Consider the following 23,206-nt stretch of genomic DNA (forward strand, 5'->3'; position numbering starts at 1 on the left):
CAAAGCAAAAAATACTTCCAAATAAATGCAATCAGAATGACAAAGATGAAATTACAACTGATCCTACAGAAATACAAAAGATCCTCAGTGGTTATTAAACACCTCTATGGACACAAAATTAGAAAATCTATGGACACAAATAGAAATCTAGATAAAATGGATACATTTCTTAAAACACACAAACTCTGAAGATTGAACCGGGAAAAAAGAGAAACCTTGAAAAGACAAATAAGCTTGAATTAATTCAATAATTTAAAAAACCTACCAATGCAAAAAGCCATCGACCAGATGGATTCACAGCTGAAGTTTATCAGAAGTGCAAGAAAGAAGAAAGAAAGAAAGAAAGAAAGAAAGAAAGAAAGAAAGAAAGGAAGGAAGGAGGAAGGAAGGAAGGAGGAAGGAAGGAAGGAAGGAAGGAAGGAAGAAAAAGAAAAAGAAAAGAAAGAAAAGAAGAGAGAGAGAAAGAAAGAAGAGAGAGAGAGTCCTTGAAAGAAAGAAAGAAAAAGGAAAGAAAAGAAAAGAAGAGAAAGAGAGAGAGAGAGAAAGAGAGAAAGAAAGAAAGAAAAGAAAGAAAGAGAAAGAAAAGAAAGAGGAAAACCTGATACCAATACTACTGAAACTATTGCGCCCCCACCCCCGCCAAAAAAAAATTGAGGCCCTGCACGGTGGCTCACGCCTGTAATCCCAGGACTTTGGGAGGCCGAGGTGGGCGGATCACGAGGTCGGGAGATGGAGACTATCCTAGCTAACATGGTGAAACCCCGTCTCTACTAAAAATACAAAAAAAAATTAGCTGGGCATGGTGGTGGGCGCCGGTTGTTCCAGCTACTCAGGAGGCTGAGGCAGGAGAATGGCGTGAACCCGAGAGCTGGAGGTTGCAGTGAGCCGAGTTCGTGCCACTGCACTCCAACCTGGGCGACAGAGCCAGACTCCGTCTCAAAAAAAAAAAATTGAGGAGAGGATGCTCCTTAACTCATTCTAGAAATCAAGCATCATCCTGATGCCAAAATCTGGCAGAGACACAACAAGAACAACAACAAAATTCAGGACTGATGAATACAGACAGAAAAAATTCAACAAAATACTAGCAAACTTATTTCAGCAGCACATCAAAATGTTAATTCACAACAGTTGAGTAAGCTTTACTCCTGGAATGCAATGTTAATTCAAATAAGCAAATTTTTTAAAAAGTGATTTACCCATACACAGAATTTAAAACAAAAAAGATATAATCATCTCATAGATTCAGAAAGAGACTTCAGTAAAATCCAACATTCCTTCATGATAAAAAACCTATAAGGCTAGTCATCAAAAGAGCATACATCAAAATAATAAGAGCTAATTATGACAAACCCACAGCCAACATCATATTGAATGGGCAAAAGACAGAATAATTCCCCTTGAGACCTGCAATAAGACAAAGGTGTCCAGTCTCATCAATCCTATTCAACATAATACTGGAAGTCCCAGCCAGAGCATTTAGGCATGAGAAAGAAATAAAGGACATTCAAATAGGAAAAAGACAAAGTCAGTCTCTCTCTGCTGACAATATGATTCAATAAGACTCTCCCAAAAGGCTCCGGGAATTGATAAATGACTTTAGTAGAGTTTCAGGATACAAAATTCATGTACAGAAATCAGTAGCATTTCTACACCACAGTAATATTCTTGTGAGCCAAATAAAAAATGCAATCCTATTTGCAATAGCCACACCAAAACTACAATATCTAGAAATACCACTAACCAAGAGGTGAAACATCTTTACAAAAAGAACAACAAAATACTGCTGAAAAATTATTAGAGATGAAATAAACAGAAAATATTCCATTATCATGGATTGGAAGAATCAATGTCATTAAAATTGCCATACTTTCCGAAGTAATTTACATATTCAATGTTATCCCTATCAAATATTGGTATTTTTCATGGAATTTTTTTTAAAAAGCTATTCTAAAGCTCATATGGAACCAATAAAACATCCGAATAGCCAATGGGATCCTAAGGAAAAAAAAAGGCAAATAAATCACTTTACCCAACTTAAAACTGTATTATACGACTAATGTAACCAAAACAGCATGAAACTGGTATAAAAACAGATACATAGACCGATGGAACAGAATAGAGATCCCAGAAATAAAGCTACAAACCTACAACGATCTGATCTTAGACAAAATTTACAAAAGCAAGGGGAACAGGACTTCCTATGCAATAATTGGTGCTGGGATAACTGGCCAGTCATATGCAGAAAAATATAACTGGATCCCTACATTTCACCATATGCAAAAATTAATGAAATATAAATTAAAGATTTAAACATAAGATCCCACCTATGAAAATACTAGAGGAAAGCCTAGGAGATACCCTTCTCATCACTGGATTAGCAAAGAATTTATGGCTAAGTCTCCAAAAGCAATTTCAAAGAAAATTTGACAAGTGGGACCTAATTAAGCTAAAGAGCTACAGCATAGCAAAAGAAATTATCAAAAGAGTAAACATACAGTGTACAGAATGGGAGAAAATATTTGGAAACCATGCATCCGATGTAAGTCTAATATCCAGAATCTATAAGACACTTAAAGAAATCAACCAGCAAAAAGTAAATAATCAATTAAAGAGTGAGCAAATGACATGACAGGCACTTCTCAAAAGAAGATGTACAAGCAGTCAACAAACCTATAAAAATGCTCAATATTACTAATCATCAGAGAAATGCATATAAAGACCACAACGAGATACCGTCTCACACAAGTCAGAATGGCAATCATTGAAAAAATTGAAAAATAACTGATGCTGATGAGACTGCAGAGAAAAGAGAATGCTTATATACTGTTGGTAGGAATGTAAATTAGTTCAGCCCTTGGAAAGGAGTTTGGAGATATCTTGAATAACTTAGAACTGCCATTTAAACCAGTAATCCCATTACCAGATATATACTCCAAGGAAAATTAATTGTTCTACCAAAAAGACACATGAACTCATATGTTTATCACAGCAGTATTCACAATAGCAGAGACATGGAATCAATCCAGCTTCCCATCAAGAGTGGATTGAATAAAGAATATGAAGTACATTTACACCATGAAATACTATGCAGCCATAAAATGGAATAAAATATTCCTTTGCAACAATATGAATGCAGTTGGAGGCCATTATCCTAAGCTAATTAACACAGGAACAGAAAACAAACTACTGCATCTTCTCACTCCTAAGTGGAACTAAACCTTGAGTACACATGGACAGAAAGAAGAAAACAACAAAAACCAGAGCCTACTTAAAGGTGGAGGATGGGAGGAGAGCAAGGATCAAAAAACTACCTATCAGGGATTGTGCTCACTACCTGAATGATGAAATCATTTGTACACTAAACCACATGGACACACAATTTACCCATGTAATAAGCCTGCATATGTACCCCCTGAACCTAGAATAAATATGGAAGGGATAAAAAATAGGTCAACTCCTAGCAGGCCAATTTTCAATACACTTTTTGTGCATAATTCTTTAAAGTCACGAAGAGCCAGGATTTATCTTTCTTTTTAACTTTTAAGTTTAGGGGTACATGTGCAGGATGTGCAGGTTTGTTACATAGGTAAACTTGTGTCATGGGGGTTTGTTCTACAAATTATTTCATCACCCAGGTATTAAGCCTAGTATCCATTAGTTATTTTTCCTGATCCTATCCATCCTCCCACCCTCTGTCCTCTGAAAGGTCCTCAGTGTTTGTTGTTCCCCTCTATGTGTTCACATGTTCTCATCATTTAGCTCCCACTTATGAGTGAAAATACGCCACATTTGGTTTTCCGTTCCTGTGTTAGTTTGCTAAGGATAATGGCCTCCAGCTCCATCTATGTTCCTGCAAAGGAAATTATCTTGTTCTTTTCCATGGCTACATAGTATTCCATGGTGTATATGGACCATTATTATAATGCTGATTCCTAAAAACCATGACCAAATGAGGATTTATTCTTAGCATATTTTTATGATTACTTTAAATTTCAAAATATTCTGCTTACTATACCACAATTCTATTTATTAGACGACCTTATATTACCTTTAAATCACTTTTTGTAAGTCTAGAAGATTTAAGTTCCTTGAATGAAGGAACTCTGCTTTGACATTCTTACAACCATAAATAATACAAAATAAACACTCCTTGAATTCATTGAAAAAACAGTAAATGTCAATGACTGGAGTTTCTAGGTGACAGAATTTTACTTTTTCTTTCCACTGTTTCTGAAATTGTGTTGTTTTACCCTTTAAATGAGGGAAAATCAAATTTACCTGATAAGTCATTTTAGTACAGTGGATAGAAAACAGCCTCCTATAATCCAAGCAGGTTTGGATCCTAGCACTATGATTTACTTGTTTAACTATTTAATTTGGGGCAGGTTTATTTAATCTTTCTGAGCTTTGAATTTGTCATTTGTAAACTGGGGATATCTTTCTGAAAAAAAAAAACTACTATAAGTATTAAACGAAATTAGTTATAGGAGATGCTTGCACAATTTTGTGCGCCAATCCCAGAGTTGGTGCTCAATAAACAGTACCTAGTTTTATTTAAGAATATTGAGAAATATATAATAATCACCCTGATAAGCAAGATAATCCTGCTAGGAACAAAATTTCTGAATTGCTCTGAATTATAAAAGTAGAACCCCCCCTCCAATCATATTAACATTACCTGGAGAAGGCTTGTGTCCAAATATACCATTGAAGAAAGCAGGCATTCGAATGCTACCACCAATATCAGAGCCCACACCAATCACTGAGCAGGCAGCTGCCAGTGTGCAGCCCTCACCACCTAAAGGAAACACAAAATACTTGCAAATAAATAATCTAATATATTATTTGCATAGAATATCTTTTTCCATCTTTTCACTTTCAACCTTTTGTGTCTATAGATCCAAAGTGAGTCTTTTCCTCACAGCATATATTTAGATCATAATTTTAATCTATTCTAGTCATCTATGTTATTTGAGTATATTAAACCATCTACATTTTAAAGTAATTACTGATAAGGTCTTCCCTGAGGATATTTCTCCCCTAGGTCTGTGTTTGTGTTCTGTTTTTTCTTAATTCTCCCATATAGAAAAGAGCTCTTATTTTTTTTCCCATCAACTTTTAAGTTCTGGGGTTCATGTGCAGGATGTACAGGTTTGCTACATAGGTATATGTGTGCCATGGTGGTTGGCACCACAGATCAACACATCACCTAGGTATTAAGCCCAGCACCCATTAATTATTATTCTTGATGCTTTCCTTTCCCCCAACATCCCCCAACAGGCCCAATTGTGTGTTGTTCCCTACCATGTGTCTGTGTGTTCTAATCATTCAGCTCCCACTTATAAGTGAGAACATGCTGTGTTTGGTTTTCTATCCCTGCATTCGTTTACTGAGAATAATGGCTTCCAGCTCCATGCATGTCCCTGCAAAGGACATGATATTGTTCCTTTTCATGGCTGAACAGCATTCTATGGTATATATGTACCACATTTTATTTATTCAACCTATCATTGATGGGCATTTGGGTTGATTCTATGTCTTTGCTATTGTGAATAGTGCTGCAATGAACATATGTGTGCATGTATCTTTATAATAAAATGCTTTATATTCCTTTGGGTATATACCCAGTTTGATGGTTAATACTGAGTGGCAACTTGATTGAATCGAAAAATGCAAAGTATTATTCCTGGGTGTGTCTGTGAGAGTGTTGCAAAAGAGATTAGCATTTGAGTCAGTGGACTGGGAGAGGCAGGCCCACCCCCAATCACAACAGGCACCATCTAATCAGCATGACTAGAATAAAGCAGGTAGAAATTGGAAAGAGCAGAGTTGCTGTGTCTTCCAACATTCATCTTTTCCATGCTGCATGCTTCCTGTCCTCAAACATCAGACTCCAAGTTCTTCAGCTTTGGATGCTTGGACTCACACAAGTGGTTTGCCAGGGACTCTTGGGCCTTTGGCCACAGATTGAAGGCTGCATTGTCAGCTTTCCTACTTTTGAGGTTTTGGGACTGAGATTGGCTTCCTTGCTCCTCAGCTTACAGATGGCCTATTGTGGGAGTTCACCTTGTGATCCTGTGAGCCAATACTCTTTAATAAACTCCCCTTCATGTATAAATCTATCCTATTCTGTCCCTCTAGAGAACATTGACTAATGCAACCAGTAATGGGATTGCTGTGTCAAATGGTATTTCTGCTAGATTTTTGAGGAGTTGCTACACGTCTTCCACAAAGGATGAACTAATTTACATTCTACCACTGTGTGAAAGCATTCCTTTTTCTCTGCAAGCTAGCTAGCATCTGTTGTTCCTTGACTTTTTAATAATTGCCATTCTGACTGGCGTGAGATGGTATCTCATTGTGGTTTTGATGTGTATTTCTCTAATGATCACTGATGTTGAACTATTTTTAATATGTTTGTTGACTGCATGAATGTTTTTCTTTTGAGACGTCTCTGGTCATGTCCTTTGCCCACTTTTTAATGTTTTTTTTTCTTGTAAATATGTTTAAGTTCCTTGTATACTGGATATTAGACCTTTGTCAGATGGATAGATTGCAAAAATTATCTCCCATTCTGTACGTTGTCTGTTCACTCTGATGATAGTTTCTTTTGCTGTGCAGAGGCTTGTTAGTTAAGTAGATTCCACTTGTCAATTTTTGCTTTTGTTGCAGTTGCTTTTGGTGTTTTCATCTGAAACGTTCAAAACCTTCAAAACCCTTGTAATTTCTATAAATTACTTCAGGCAGTATGGTCATTTTCACGATAATGATTCTTCCTATCCATGCGCATGGATTTTTTTTCCATTTGTTTGTGTCCTATCTGATTTCTTTGAGTAGTTTGTAGCTTTCCTTGAAGAAGTCCTTCACTTTCCTTGTTAGCTGTATTCTTAGGTATCATATTCTTTTGCAGCAATTGTGATTTGGAGTTCATTCATGATTTGTCTCAACTTGCCTGTTATTGGTGAATAGAAAAGCTAGCAATTTTTGCACATTGATTTTGTATCCTGAGACTTTGTTGAAGTTGCTTATCAGTTTAAGAAGCTTTTGGGCTGAGATGATGGGGTTTTCTAGATATATTATCATGTAATCTGCAAGCAAAGGTAGTTTGACTTCCTCTCTTCCTATTTGAATATGCTTTATTTCTTTTTCTTGCCTAATGGCCCAGCCGAACAACCAATACTATGTTGTATAGGAGTGGTGAGAGGGCATCCTTGTCTTGTGCCTGTTTTCAAGGAGAATGCTTCCAGCTTTTGCCCATTCGGTGTGATATTGCTGTGAGTTTGTCGTATATAGATCTTATTATTTTGAAGTATGTTCCTTCATACCTAGTTCATTAAAAGCTTTTAATATAAAGGGATGCCAAATTTTAGTGAAGGCCTTTTCTGCATCTATTGAAATAATCATGTTTTTTAAATTTAGTTCTGTTTGTGCAACAAATGACATTTATCGATTTGCATATGTTGAGCCAAACTTGCATTGCAGGGATGAAACCAACTTGTTCATGGTGTATAAGCTATTTGATATGCTGCTAAATTCTGTTTGCCAGTATTTCATTGAGTGTTTTTGCATGGATGTTCATCAAGAATGTTGGCCTAAAGTTTTCTATTTTTATTGTTTCTCTGCCAGGTTTTCTTATCAGGATGATGCTGGCCTCATAGAATGAGTTAGAAGAAAAGTCCCTCGTTTTCAATTTTTTGGAACAATTTCAGTAGAAATGGTACCAGGTCCTCTTTGTACCTGTGGTAGAATTCAGCTGTAAATCCATCTGGTCCTGGGCTTTTGTTGTTGTTGGTGATGGTGGTGGTGGTAGGCTATTTATTACTGACTCAATTTTATAACTCACTATTGTTCTATTTAGAGATTCAATTGTTTCTTGGTTCAGTCTTGGGAAGGTGTATGCATCCAGGAATTTTTTTCCATTTCTTCTAAATTTTCTAGTTTTGTCCATACAGGTGTATATAGTGATCTCTGACAGTTGCTTGTATTTCTGTGGGGTCAGTGGTAATAACCCTTATCATTCTGATTTTGTCTATTTAATTCTTCTCTCTTTTCTTCTTATTAGTCTAGCTAGTGGTCTTTTTATTTTATTTTTTATTTTTTCAAAAGAACAGCTTCGGATTCATGGATTTTGAAGGATTTTTTGTATCTATCTCCTTCAGTTCTGCTCTAATCTTGGTTATGTTCTTGTCTTCTCCTAGCATTGGGGATTTGTTTGCTCTTGCTTCTCTACTTCTTTGTTTTTTTTTATTATTATACTTTAAGTTCTAGGGTACATGTGCATAATGTGCAGGTTTGTTATATATGTATACTATGCCATGTTGGTGTGCTGCACCCATCAACTCGTCAGCACCCATCAATTCTCATTTATATCATGTATAACTCCCCAATGCAATCCCTCCCACCTCCCCCCTCCCCATGATAGGCCCCAGTGTGTGATGTTCCCCTTCCCGAGTCCAAGTGATCTCATTGTTCAGTTCCCACCTATGAGTGAGAACATGCGGTGTTTGGTTTTCTCTTCTTATGATAGTTTGCTAAGAATGATGGTTTCCGCTGCATCCATGTCCCTACAAAGGACGCAAACTCATCCTTTTTGATGGCTGCATAGTATTCCATGGTGTATATGTGCCCCATTTTCTTAATCCAGTCTGTCACAGATGGACATTGGGTTGATTCCAAGTCTTTGCTATTGTGAATAGTGCCGCAATAAACATACGTGTGCATGTGTCTTTGTAGTAGAGTATTTATAATCCTTTGGGTATATACCCAGTAGTGGGATGGCTAGGTCATATGGTACATCTAGATCTAGATCCTTGAGGAATCACCATAATGTTTTCCATAATGGTTGAACTAGTTTACAATCCCACCAACAGTGTAAAAGTGTTCCTATTTCTCCACATCCTCTTCAACACCTGTTGTTTCCTGACTTCTTAATGATTGCCATTCTAACTGGTGTGAGATGGTATCTCATTGTGGTTTTGATTTGCATTTCTCTGATGGCGAGTGATGATGAGCATTTTTTCATGTGTCTGTTGGCTGTATGGATGTCTTCTTTTGAGAAATGTCTGTTCCTATCCTGTGCCCCACTTTTTGATGGGTTGTTTGTTTTTTTCTTGTATATTTGTTTGAGCTCTTTGTAGATTCTGGATATTAGCCCTTTGTCAGATGAGTAGTTTGCAAAAATTTTCTCCCATTCTGTAGGTTGCCTGTTCACTCTGATGGTAGTTTCTTTTGCTGTGCAAAGCTCTTTAGTTTAATTAGATCCCATTTGTCAATTTTGGCTTTTGCTGCCGTTGCTTTTGGTGTTTTAGACATGAAGACCTTGCCCATGCCTATGTCCTGAATGGTACTACCTAGATTTTCTTCTAGGGTTTTTATGGTATTAGGTCTAACATTTAAGTTCTAATCCATCTTGAATTAATCTTCGTATAAGGGGTAAGGAAAGGATCCAGTTTCAGCTTTCTACTTATGGCTAGCCAATTTTCCCAGCACCATTATTAAATAGGGAAACCTTTCCCCATTTCTTTTTCTCTCAGGTTTGTCAAAGATCTGATGGCTGTAGATGTGTGGTATTATTTCTGAGGACTCTGTTCTGTTCCATTGGTCTATATCTCTGTTGTGGTACCAGTACCATGCTGTTTTGGTTACTGTAGCCTTGTAGTATAGTTTGAAGTCAGGTAGCGATGAGGCCTCCAGCTTTGTCCTTTTGACTTAGAATTGTCTTGGCAATGCGGGCTCTTTTTTGGTTCCATATGAACTTTAAAGCAGTTTTTTTCCAATTCTGTGAAGAAAGTCATTGGTAGCTTGATGGGGATGGCATTGAATCTATAAATAGCCTTGGGCAGTATGGCCATTTTCACGATATTGATTCTTCCAATCCATGAGCATGGTATGTTCTTCCTTTTGTTTGTGTCCTCTTTGATTTCACTGAGCAGTGGTTTGTAGTTCTCCTTGAGCAGGTCCTTTGCATCTCTTGTAAGCTGGATTCCTAGGTATTTTATTCTCTTTGAAGCAATTGTGAATGGAAGTTCATTCCTGATTTGGCTCTCTGCTTGTCTGTTACTGATGTATAAGAATGCTTGTGATTTTTGCACATTAATTTTGTATCCTGAGACTTTGCTGAAGTTGCTTATCAGCATAAGGAGATTTTGGGCTGAGACAATGGGGTTTTCTAAATATACAATCATGTCATCTGCAAACAGGGAATTTTGACTTCTTCTTTTCCTAACTGGATACCCTTGATTTCTTTCTCTTGCCTGATTGCCCTAGCCAGAACTTCCAACACTATGTTGAATAGGAGTGGTGAGAGAGGGCATCCCTGTCTTGTGCCAGTTTTCAAAGGGAATTTTTCCAGTTTTTCCCATTCAGTATGATATTAGCTGTGGGTTGTCATAAATAGCTCTTATTATTTTGAGGTACGTTCCATCAATACCGAATTATTGAGTGTTTTTAGCATAAAGGGCTGTTGAATTTTGTCAAAAGCCTTTTCTGCATCTATTGAGATAATCATGTGGTTCTTGTCTTTGGTTCTGTTTATATGCTGGATTACGTTTATTGATTTGCGAATGTTGAACCAGCCTTGCATCCCAGGGATGAAGCCCACTTGATCATGGTGGATAAGCTTTTTGATGTGCTGCTGAATCCTGTTTGCCAGTACTTATTGAGGATTTTTGCATCGATGTTCATCAGGGATATTGGTCTAAAATTCTCTTTTTTGTTGTGTCTCTGCCAGGCTTTGGTATCAGGATGATGTTGGCCTCATAAAATGAGTTAGGGAGGATTCCCTCTTTTTCTATTGATTGGAATAGTTTCAGAAGGAATGGTACCAGCTCCTCCTTGTACCTCTGGTAGAATTCAGCTGTGAATCCATCTGGTCCTGGACTTTTTTTCGTGGGTAGGCTATTAATTGTTGCCTCAATTTCAGAGCCTGTTATTGGTCTATTCAGGGATTCAACTTCTTCCTGGTTCAGTCTTGGGAGAGTGTAAGTGTCCAGGAAATTATACATTTCTTCTAGATTTTCTAGTTGATTTGCGTAGAGGCATTTATAGTATTCTCTGATGGTTGTTTGTATTTCTGTGGGGTCAGCGGTGATATCCCCTTTGTCAATTTTTATTGCATCTATTTGATTCCTCTCCCTTTTCTTCTTTATTAGTCTTGCTAGCGGTCTGTCAATTTTGTTGATCTTTTCAAAAAACCAACTCCTGGATTCATTGATTTTTTGGAGGGTTTTTTGTGTCTCTATCTCCTTCAGTTCTGCTCTGATCTTAGTTATTTCTTGCCTTCTGCTAGCTTTTGAATGTGTTTGCTCTTGCCTCTCTAGTTCTTTTAATTGTGATGTTAGAGTGTCATTTTAGATCTCTCCTGCTTTCTCTTATGGGCATTTAGTGCTATAAATTTTCCTCTACACACTGCTTTAATGTGTCCCAGAGATTCTGGTATGTTGTATCTTTGTTCTCATTGGTTTCAAAGAACATCTTTATTTCTGCTTTCATTTCGTTATGTACCCAGTAGTCATTCAGGAGCAGGTTGTTCAGTTTCCATGTAGTTGAGTGGTTTTGATTGAGTTTCTTAGTCCTGAGTTGTAGTTTGATTGCACTGTGGTCTGAGAGACAGCTTGTTATAATTTCTGTTCTTTGACATTTGCTGAGGAGTGCTTTACTTCCAATTATGTGGTCAATTTTGGAATAAGTGCGATGTGGTGCTGAGAAGAATGTATATCTGTTGATTTGGGGTGGAGAGTTCTATAGATGTCTATTAGGTCCGCTTGGTGCAGAGATGAGTTCAATTCCTGGATATCCTTGTTAACTTTCTGTCTCGTTCATCTGTCTAATGTTGACAGTGGAGTGTTGAAGTCTCCCATTATTATTGTATGGGAGTCTAAGTCTCTTTGTAGGTCTCTAAGGACTTGCTTGATGAATCTGGGTGCTCCTGTATTGGGTGCATATATATTTAGGAGAGTTAGCTCTTCCTGTTGAATTGATCCCTTTACCATTATGTAAGCCTTCTTTGTCTCTTTTGATCTTTGATGGTTTAAAGTCTGTTTTATCAGAGACTAGGATTGCACCCTGCTTTTTTTTGTTCTCCATTTGCTTGGTAGATCTTCCTCCATCCCTTTATTTTGAGCCTATGTATGTCTCTGCATGTGAGATGGGTCTCCTGAATACAGCAGACTGATGGGTCTTGACTCTTTATCCAGTTTGCCAGTCTGTGTCTTTTATTGGAGCATTTAGTCCATTGACATTTAAGGTTAATATTGTTATGTATGAACTTGATCCTGTCATTATGATATTAACTGGTTTTTTGCTCATTAGTTGATGCAGTTTCTTCCTAGCCTCGATGGTCTTTACATTTTGGCATGTTTTTGCAATGGCTGGTACCGGTTGTTCCTTCCATGTTTAAGGCTTCCTTCAGGGTCTCTTGTAAGGCAGGCCTGGTGGTGACAAAATCTCTAAGCATTTGCTTATCTGTAAAGGATTTTATTTCTCCTTCACTGATGAAACTTAGTTTGGCTGGATATGAAATTCTGGGTTGAAAATTCTTTTCTTTAAGAACGTTGAATATTGGCCCCCACTCTCTTCTGGCTTGTAGAGTTTCTGCCGAGAGATCTGCTGTTAGTCTGATGGGCTTCCCTTTGTGGGTAACCCGACCTTTCTCTCTGCTGCCCTTAAGAGTTTTTCCTTCATTTCCACTTTGGTGAATCTGGCAATTATGTGTCTTGGAGTGCTCTTCTGGAGGAGTATCTTTGTGGCGTTCTCTGTATTTCCTGAATTTGAATGTTGGCCTGCCCCTAGGTTGGGGAAGTTCTCCTGGATGATATCCTGAAGAGTGTTTTCCAACTTGGTTCCATTTTCCCCCTCACTTTCAGGCACCCCAATCAGACGTAGATTTGGTCTTATTACATAATCCCATACTTCTTGCAGGCTTTGTTCATTTCTTTTTCTTCTTTTTTCTTTTGCTTTCTCTTCTCGCTTCATTTCATTCATTTGATCCTCAATCGTTGATGTTCTTTCTTCCAGTTGATCGAGTCTGTTACTGAAGCTTGTGCATTTGTCACATATTTCTCGTGTCATGGTTTTCATCTCTGTCATTTCGTTTATGATCTTCTCTGCATTAATTAGTGTAGCTGTCAATTCTTCCACTTTTTTTTCAAGATTTTTAGTTTCTTTGCGCTGGGTACGTAATTCCTCCTTTAGCTCTGAGAAGTTTGATGGACTGAAGCCTTCTTCTCTCATCTCGTCAAAGTCATTCTCTGACCAGCTTTGATCCGTTGCTGGCGATGGGCTGCGCTCCTTTGCAGGGGGAGATGCGCTCTTATTTTTTGAATTTCCAGCTTTTCTTCCTTGTTTCTTCCCCCTCTTTGTGGTTTTATTTGTCTCTGGTCTTTGATGATGGTGACGTACTGATGGGGTTTTGGTATAGGTGTCCTTCCTGTTTGATAGTTTTCCATCTGACAGTCAGAAGGACTGTCTGTTGGTCTGTTGGAGACTGCTTGAGGTCCACTCCAGACCCTGTTTGCCTGGGTAGCAGCAGCAGAGGTTGCTGACGATAGAATATTGCTGAACAGCGAGTGTACCTGTCTGATTCTTCCTTTGGAAGTTTCCTCTCAGGGGTGACTCCACCCTGTGAGGTGTGGGGTGTCAGACTGCCCCTAGTGGGGGATGTCTCCCAGCTAGGCTACTCAGGGGTCAGGGACCCACCTGAGCAGGCAGTCTGTCCGTTCTCGGATCTCAACCTCCGCGTTGGGAGATCCACGGCTCTCCCCAAAGCTGTCAGACAGAGTCATTCGCGTCTGCACCGGCCCCCGCTGCTTCCCCTATTGGACTTCAGCTGTGGGCTGTCCCCAGAGGTGGAGTCTACAGAGACAGGCAGGCTTCCTTGAGCTGCTGTGAGCTCCACCAAGTTCGAGCTTCCCAGCGGCTTTGTTTACCTACTTAAGCCTCAGCAATCGTGGGTACCCCTCCCCCAGCCTCGCTGCTGCCTTGTGGCTAGATCGCCGCAGACTGCTGAGTTAGCAGTGAGGGAGGCTCCGTGGGCGTGGGACCCTCCCGGCCAGGTGTGGCATATGTTCTCCTCGTGTGCCTGTTTCCTTAAAGCGCAGTATTGGGGTGGGAGTTACCCGATTTTCCAGGTGTTGTGTGTCTCAGTTCCCCTGGCTAGGAAAACGGATTTCCTTCCCCCTTGCGCTTCCAGGTGAGGCATGCCTCGCCCTGCTTCAGCTCTCGCTCGTCAGGCTGCAGCAGCTGACCAGCACCGATTGTCCGGCACTCCCTAGTGAGATGACCCCAGTACCTCAGTTGAAAATGCAGAAATTACCGGTCTTCTGTGTCACTCACGCTGGGAGTTGGAGACTGGAGCTGTTCCTATTCGGCCATCTTGCTCCGCCCCCGCTTCTCTACTTCTTTTACTTGTGATGTTAGGTTGTCAGTTTTGACCTTTCTAGCTTTTTGATGTGGGGATTTAGTGCTATAATTTCTCTCTCATCAGTGCTTTAGCTGTGCACAGATTTGGATATGCTGTGTCTTTGTTCTCATTAGTTTTCTTTTTTTTTTTTTTCACATTCTTAAATTGATATTTAATATATTGCTGGCCACAAGTTTAAATCATTGCAAAGGTGTAATTTCCAGTGAATTTTAAATGTTGACATTTTATTTTTTTTTTTATTTTATTTTTTTTTATTTTTTTTTTATTTTTTTATTATACTTTAAGTTCTAGGGTACATGTGCATAACGTTTATATCATGTATAACTCCCCAAGGCAATCCCTCCCTCCTCCCCCCTCCCCATGATAGGCCCCAGTGTGTGATGTTCCCCTTCCCGAGTCCAAGTGATCTCATTGTTCAGTTCCCACCTATGAGTGAGAACATGCGGTGTTTGGTTTTCTCTTCTTGTGATAGTTTGCTAAGAATGATGGTTTCCAGCTGCATCCATGTCCCTACAAAGGATGCAAACTCATCCTTTTTGATGGCTGCCTAGTATTCCATGGTGTATATGTGCCACATTTTCTTAATCCAGTCTGTCACAGATGGACATTTGGGTTGATTCCAAGTCTTTGCTATTGTGAATAGTGCCGCAATAAACATACGTGTGCATGTGTCTTTGTAGTCGAACCCCATCAGAAATTGTTCTCATTAGTTTCAAAGAACTTCTTGATTTCTTTGTTAATTTCATTATTTACCCAGAAGTCATTCCGGAGCAGGTTGTTCGATTTCCACGTAGTTGTGTGGTTTGGTTTGGGGTGAATTTCTTAATCTTGAATTCTAATTTGATTGTGCTGTAATCTGAGAGACTGTTATGATTTAAGTTCTTTTGCATTTAATGAGGAATGTTTTACTTCAAATTATGTGATAAATTTTAGAGTAAGTGCTATGTGATGATGAAAAAAATGTGTTTTCTATTGTTTGGGGGTGGAGAGTTCTGTAGATATCTATCAGGTCCACTTGATCCAGAGCTAAGTTCAGGTCTTGATTATCTTTGTTAATTTTCTGTCTCAATGTCTATCTAATATTTTCAGTGGGGTGTTAAGTTCTCCCACTATTACTGTGTGGGAGGCTAAGTCTCTGATTTTAACTGACTAAATTGTATGTTTCCATTTATTCTCCTCTCTTGCCACTTAAAGTATACTTTATTTACTTTAATATTTGCCCTTGAGTTTGCAATATACATTTAGAACTAACTCAAGTCTCCTTCAAATGATACTCTGCCACCTCCCAAGTAGTGTAGTTATCTTATAAAGGAACATTCCCAATTCCTTTATCCCATTCCATAAAACATTGTTGTCATTCATTTCACTCATACACAAGCTATAATCACCAATACTTTTTTTTTTTTTTTTTTTGAGACGGAGTCTCGCTCTGCCACACAGGCTGGAGTGCAGTGGCCGGATCTCAGCTCACTGCAAGCTCCGCCTCCTGGGTTTACGCCATTCTCCTGCCTCAGCCTCTCGAGTAGCTGGGACTACAGGTGCCCGCCACCTCGCCCGGCTAGTTTTTTGTATTTTTTTAGTAGAGAGGGGGTTTCACCGTGTTAGCCAGGATGGTCTCGATCTCCTCACCTCGTGATCCGCCCGTCTTGGCCTCCCAAAGTGCTGGGATTACAGGCTTGAGCCATCGCGCCCAGCCATACCCAATACATTTTTGACATTATTATTTTGAACAATTACATGTTAGATCAATCAATAATTTAAAAATACTTTATTTTACCTTTGTTCAATCTTTCTCTAATAATTTTCTTTTCTTTTCTTTTTTTTTTTTAATGAATTCAGGTTCTTGGCCTGTATTCTTTTTTTTTCCTCTCTCTGAAGAACATCTTTTAACATTCTTGCTCTATTGCTCTACTGGCAATAAATTCTGTCAATATTTCTTTGTATCAGAGCATCTTTATTTCTTTTTCATTTCTGAAGAATAGATCTGCTAGACAGAATTTTAAGTGGATGGTTCTTTTAATGGTTTAATATTTGACTCCCGTGTGTGTGTGTGTGTGGTGTGTGTGTGTGTGATGGAATCTCCTTCTGTCACCCAGGCTGGCGTGCAGTGGCATGATCTCGGCTCACTGCAACCTCCACCTCCCGAGTTCAAGCAATTCTCCTGCCCCAGCCTCCCGAGTAGCTGGTATTACAGGAGCCTGCTGCCACGCCTGGCTAATTTTTGTATTTTTAGTAGAGATGGGGATTCAACATGTTGGCCAAGCTGGTATCGAGCTCCTAACCTCAAGTGATCCACCTGCCTTGGCCTCTCAAACTGGATGCCCATCTCTTATTGTTTGCATGGTTTCTGAAGAAAATACCAATATAATTCTATCTTTGCTCCTGTATAGATAAGGTATGTTTTTCCTTCTTCTTTAAATATTTTTTTCTTTCTCTTTTATCTCCTAAAGATGAAACAGTATGCTAGGTGTAGTTTTTTTCAAATATTTATTGTTGTTTCTTAAAATCTCTTTCTTCTCTTCCCAGTGTTCCAATTATATATGTGTATTATATGCATTTGTAATCACACAGTTATTAGATAGTCTGTTCTGTCTTTTTCATTCTTTTTCTTCCTCTTACTTTCAGTTTTGGAAGTTCTTGTTGACAGATCTTCCATATCACTGAAGGTTTCCTATTTTGTATACAACATATTGATGAGCCCATCAAAGATGTTCTTCATTTCTGTAATAATTTTTTTATTTCTAGCATTTGCTTTTGATTCTTGAAGTTCCCATGTGTCTTCCTACATTACAGATCTGTGCTTGCATGTTGACCATTTTTTTCCATTATGGCCCTTAACATATTAATCACAAATGGTTTCAGTTCTCAGTCTGATAATCTCAGTATCTCTGCCATATTGCTAATCTTGATGCTTGCTTTGTCTTTTCAAACTGTGATTTTGTCTTTTAGTATGCCTTATAATTGTTTTGTTGAAAGCCAAACATGATGTACTGAGATAAAAGAACTTGGGGTATTTGGCCTTTAATGTGAGGTTTTTTTTTTTTTTTTTTTTTTTTGAGGCGGAGTCTCGCTCTGTCGCCCGGGCTTGAGTGCAGTGGCCGGATCTCAGCTCACTGCAAGCTCCGCCACCTGGGTTTATGCCATTCTCCTGCCTCAGCCTCCCGAGTAGCTGGGACTACAGGCACCGCCACCTCGCCCGGCTAGTTTTTGTATTTTTAGTAGAGACGGGGTTTCACCGTGTTAGCCAGGATGGTCTCAATCTCCTGACCTCGTGATCCGCCCGTCTCGGCCTCCCAAAGTGCTGGGATTACAGGCTTGAGCCACCGTGCCCGGCCTAATGTGAGGTTTTATGTTTCCCTGGCTAGGGGTTAGTCTGTGTTTACTGTCTGCTATAGCCATAGGTATCAGGTGTAAAATTTTCAACTGGTGCCATTGTTTCCACCTCCTCTGTTGTCTTTGAGTTTCCCTAGAACTTCTTAACACCTATGATGTATACAGTTCTTCTGGTTTATATAGAACCCCCATTATAGAAAATCCCTATTGGTGTAGTGATAAGGTGTGTGGAGGCAAGGAGAGGAAGTATTTTATAATCATACGATTAGGTCTCAGTCATTTAGTTAGCATGTGCCCCTGCTCTGTGACCCTAACACGTGCTTCCCAATTTTATTCTGCTTTGACTCCTTCAGTAGGACAGGAAACCTAGAGAGGACTGGAGTTGGATATTTTCTTTCCCCTAGGTCAAGTCCATTAGTTTCTTGTAAAACGTTACTAAGTTAGCTTCTGATAAAAAAAGTTTCTCTGAGGAAATTCCTTGTTAGAAAAACAGTAGGCTTTGGAAGTAGTATTTCAAAAGGGCTACTTTTTCCTTCCCTGTGCAAGAAGCAAGAGAAGATTTCTCTCCGATCTTCACTTGGGAACACAGTAGGGCTCCTGAAGGTAAAACTTTTGAAATTGTGTGAGGCCCCCAAGATCCCCCCACCCAACCACCACATACATTTTGACTCTTAAACTTTTTCAAAATGAACCTCCAGCAAGCGATCAATTATAGTTTAGGTTTTTCTACTGCTGTGCTGGTTCCCCTGAAATTTTCTGCTCCTAGGCTTCTGTTCTAGCAAGTTTCGATTCTTTGTATCTGCCTGTCTTTCATTCAATTTTGGGAAGAGTGGTTTTCCCATTACCTCGGCATATTGATAAATATAATAATGGTTGTTAATTTTTAGTTTGTTTAGCTTTTGTTCTTATTGTGTGAATTGGAGTAAAAACTTCTAAACCCCATATATGCTAGACCAGAAATCTGAAGTCACACTTAAATTTTTAATCATCACAGTAACCTTACAAGTCTGATTTCTTTAATATGGCCATCTTACAAGCAAAGGAAACTGACTTAATGAGCACCTACTTCATGTGACTAAGGTCATATAGTAAAAAAAGTCTCAAATGTCTATGTAGCTTTAGCACCCACAAGTTTAAACATCATATTTTGCTAACCCACGTATGCATCCATTCAGGCTTAATAAAAGTCTTGTCAATTCTAGTCTCCATACACTTTTTTTCTAGTCTCTATACACTTTATGATGTGTCCTATCTACATCACTTGTAGTTCGTTCTCAATTCCCTTTGCTGGCTACTTCTCCTCTATCTATCTTCAAAATATCAGAGTTAACCAAGGCTCTCACATGACTCCCATTTCTTCTCCATCAACACACACATATCCTGGGTTTTTGCATCCATTCTTATAGGTTAGAGATGCTATACTGTATCACGTTTATTAATACAATTCATAATTATTATTGCTAACACAGCTCTTGATGCCCTACTAAAATGTCCAACTCACCAGAACTTCCACCTACAATATGCTGTAAATCATATGGGTTGTTTGATCGGCCATAGATCTTGTTACTGGATTCATACCACATACACAACTCACTACAGTTGGTTATGCCAAGGGGAATGGCACCAGCTTCCTTCAGTAATGCCACCACAGTGGCATCTGTTTTGGAAATGGCATTACGGCGGTTCATGAGTCCAGAAGAATTGGGCATTCCTAAAAGAGCCACAGAAAATAATGTTTAAAAATTATTAAATAAAAAATAATTGTTTTCTCCTGAGGGCAAGATGGCCAACTAGATGTAGCCAGAAGGAACATCTCCCACAAAGGATTGGGGCATTGGGAAGACTGGTTGGGGCATTGGGAAGACACAATCCTAGCAGATCTTCAGAGAGAAGGCATTGAGGGTGGATGGAGGGAAGACACAGATGCTGGGCTGAATGGGGAGGAAGTTGGGAACCCTGCACAGGGCTACTGTTCACTGGGACTTGCTCCTGGCTCCCAGCAACACCTGGGGAAAAGGTGAGTTGAACAGTCAAGGAGCAACCCACTTTCAACATGGGCCTCTAGAATCATAGCAGGAAAAATACCCTTGACCACCACGGACACTTGGATTAGCAGGGAGAGGTGCTCAGAGAAGTGGTAGGGGCAGAATTCAAGCTGGAGCAGAGCTGGAAGACTTGATGCCAGAACATCTGGAGGAGCACAACAGGGTTGCTCATGCCCCTAGGCTCGACTGCCTCCCACAGGAGACTTAAGCCCTAGGGGAACTGTCAGACCTGAACTTTGCAGGGTGGTTTTGCCCATGAGACAGGGCCAGTCCAATCTGAGCACCCTTCATTCTGCTGGCTTCTCCCAGGGCCCCAGTATGGCCATGCCTGCTTGCAGTGCAGCCCCTAAGTACCTCCTGGGGTCCTGCATCACAGTTCCTGTGCTGGTGGACAGCACCTGACCTGCAAAGTCCTGGAACAGAGCTGCCCCAGAGGACAAGCTCAGCTAGCCCATATCCTCCCACTACGGCAGCCTCCCCGTGCCACTTTGCCTACATGCACTCGCCCATGATGACCTCCAACATTGGTTTACTGGTACTCGTGTGTGTGTGGGGGCGGGGGGTGGATCTTGTCTTCCCTTCTCTACCAGCACACATAATTGTGTGCACCCTTCCATGCCACTACTCCTGGCATGAGTGCACCCTACCTCTTCCCCCCACTGCACCACCATTGTTGTCAGATCATTGGCAAGCAGAAGGCATGCCAGCACTGACCCCACCAGTACCCCCTTCCTGTACTGAAACAGCTGCCAGCAGAAACTAAGCATAGAAAAAATGGACCCACCCGCACCCTGAGTAGCCACCGCCATCTGCAGGAACATGCATAGAGGGCCCACACAGATCTGTGCCAACCAGAGCACCTTAACCCCATGATAACACTGCCACCAGTGTGAATGTATGCACAGTTGCTGCCGGGAAGCCCTATGCCCCCTAGTCGTGCTGTCAATGCAACGACCTACTGCAAACACCTGCATGACGGCCAGCCACTGGTCCACAAAAGGCAATGCTGTCAATATTGGCAATTGCTGCGAATGCTCTCACAAAGGTCAGCACCCTGGCACCTGCTAGCACCGTGCTGCAGCTGACGAACATAAACCCATACACACTGCAGTGAGAGTTGCAACTGGCACATAAGAATAAGGGCAGAAAAGGCCGGGCGTGGTGGCTCACGCCTGTAATCCCAGCACTTTAGGAGGCCGAAGTCGGCGGATCATGAGGTCAGGAGATCGAGACCATCCTGGCTAACATGGTGAAACTCCATCTCTACTAAAAATGCAAAAAAAAAAAAAAAACTTAGCCAAGTGTGGCGGCGGGTGCCTGTAGTCCCAGTCACTCGGGAGGCTGAGGCAGGAGAATGGCATGAATCTGAGAGGCGGAGCTTGCAGTGAGCCGAGATCGTACCACTGCACTCCAGCCTGGGCGATTGAGCGAGACTCTGTCTCAAAAAAAAAAAAAAGGGCAGATACTGCTGCCACAGCCCTATGAAGTGCTTTGGCTGGTACTATCCATTGAAGTATTGTGACCAGTGATCTGGCAGCACCTTGCCCCTTATAGTGGTCCAGGAGCACCTCAGCCCTCCCAGAAGGTTCCTAATCTTGAAAAGTCAGAGAAGAAAGTGGGGACCTGATACCGGTCCCCCAGAGTTAGAGCATGCAATCCAGGAGTACTGAGCTGAGTCTTGGCCACCTTAAATATTCCAGGAATGAAGCCAGGCAACTGAACCCACCTTATACCACAATTAATCACCCAAGGTCATCAAGTAGAATAAAAGAAAAAAAAAACTCATCCAAAAACAACTTTAAATATTGAAGAAACAACAGACCAACAAAAATAGCAACAACTCTGACAATTCAAAAAAACAGTGTTTTCTTTCCTCCAAACAACCACACTAATTCTCAAGCAAGCATTCTTAACCAGGCTGAGATGGCTGAAATGAGATAAATAAAATTCAGAATATAGATAGAAAGAAAGATCATTGAGATCCCAGAAAATATTAAAACCCAATCTAAAGAAGCTAGAATTCACAATAAAAACATATGGGAGCTGAAAGACAAAATAGTCAATATAGAAAAAAAAAAAAAAAACACAACCTGATAGAGCAGAAAAACACACTACAAAAATTTCATAATGAAATCACAAGCATTAGCAGCAGAATACCCAAGCTCAGAAAAGAATATTGAAGCGTGAAGATTGGCTTTTTAAAATAAAATAGTGGAACAATTAAATAGAAAAAAGAATTTTTTAATGAACAAAACCTCCATGAATTATGGAATAACATAAAGAGACCAAATCTAGAACTCATTGACATTCCAGAAAAAGAAAAAGAGAAAAAAGGCAAATTAGAAAATATATTTCAGGATACCACCAAGGGGCAAGTTCTCCAACCTAGATAGAGAGGTCAACATTCAAATTCAGAAAATAGTGAGAACCCACACAAAATGCTTCATGAGAAGGTCATCCCCAAGACACATAATCATCAGATTCTCCGCAGCTGAAATGAAAGAAAAAAATGTTAAAGGCTAGAGAGAAAGGGTAGGTCACTTATAAAAGGAAGCCCAATAAACTAACAACAGAACTCTCAGCACAAATCCTACATGGAAGAAGAGATTGGGGACCTATATCGAATATTCTTTAAAAACAAAAAATGCAACCTGGAGTTTCATATCCAGCCAAACTAAGCTTCATAAACAAAAGAGAAATAAGATCCTTTTCAGGCAAGCAAATGCTAAGAAAATTTGTTGCCACCAGATGTGCCTTATAAGAGCTCCTGGAAGAAGCACTAAATGTGGAAATAATAGGTAATTACAAAACACTACAAAAACACACAAGTACACAGACTGTTGACACTAACAAGCAATAACACAAACAGATCTGCATAATAACCAAGTAACAACATGATGACAGCAACAAATCCACACATATCGATACTAACCCTGAATGTAAACAGGTTAAATGCCCCAATTAAAAGGCACAGAGTGGCAAGCCAGATAAAGAAGCGAGACTCATTGGTATGCTATCTTCAACACACCCATGTTACATGCAATGACATCCATAGGCTCAAAATTATAGGTATAAATGTGCAATGGTGGTTTGCTGCACCCATCAACACGTCATCTACATTAGGTATTTCTCCTAATGCTATCCTTCCCCTAGGTCCCGAACCCCCAACAGGCCCTAGTGTGTGATGGTCCCATCCCTGTGTCCATGTGTTCTCATTACTCAACTTCCACTTGTGAGTGACAACATGCAGTGTTTTCTGATTTGTGTTAGTTTGCTAAGAATGATGGTTTCCAGCTTCATCCATGTCCCTGCAAAGGACATGAACTCATCCTTTTTTATGGTTATATAGTATTGCATGGTGTATACATGCCACATTTTCTTTATCCAGTCCATCATTGATTGCCAT

The 23,206-nt window shown here is 39.9% G+C and overlaps 1 protein-coding gene across 4 annotated transcripts in view; it reads right to left on the reverse strand.

Moving 5' to 3' along the window:
• Window positions 1-23,206, reverse strand: part of FAAH2 (fatty acid amide hydrolase 2) — a 242,356-nt gene that overhangs the window by 171,794 nt on the left and 47,356 nt on the right. For 2 of the 4 annotated variants that reach the window (XM_033201023.1, XM_033201022.1), the window contains exons 4-5: window positions 19,257-19,466; window positions 4,682-4,801 (exon numbers count right to left, since the gene is read on the reverse strand). In XM_033201023.1, coding sequence (XP_033056914.1) covers window positions 4,682-4,801; window positions 19,257-19,466 — 330 coding nt within the window. The remainder of the gene's footprint in view (window positions 1-4,681; window positions 4,802-19,256; window positions 19,467-23,206) is intronic. The other 2 variants (XM_033201025.1, XM_033201024.1) reach the window with 1 other exon arrangement.

Source organism: Trachypithecus francoisi, unplaced genomic scaffold (assembly GCF_009764315.1).
Source record: "Trachypithecus francoisi isolate TF-2019V2 unplaced genomic scaffold, Tfra_2.0 Lachesis_group6, whole genome shotgun sequence".
Lineage (NCBI taxonomy): Eukaryota > Metazoa > Chordata > Mammalia > Primates > Cercopithecidae > Trachypithecus > Trachypithecus francoisi.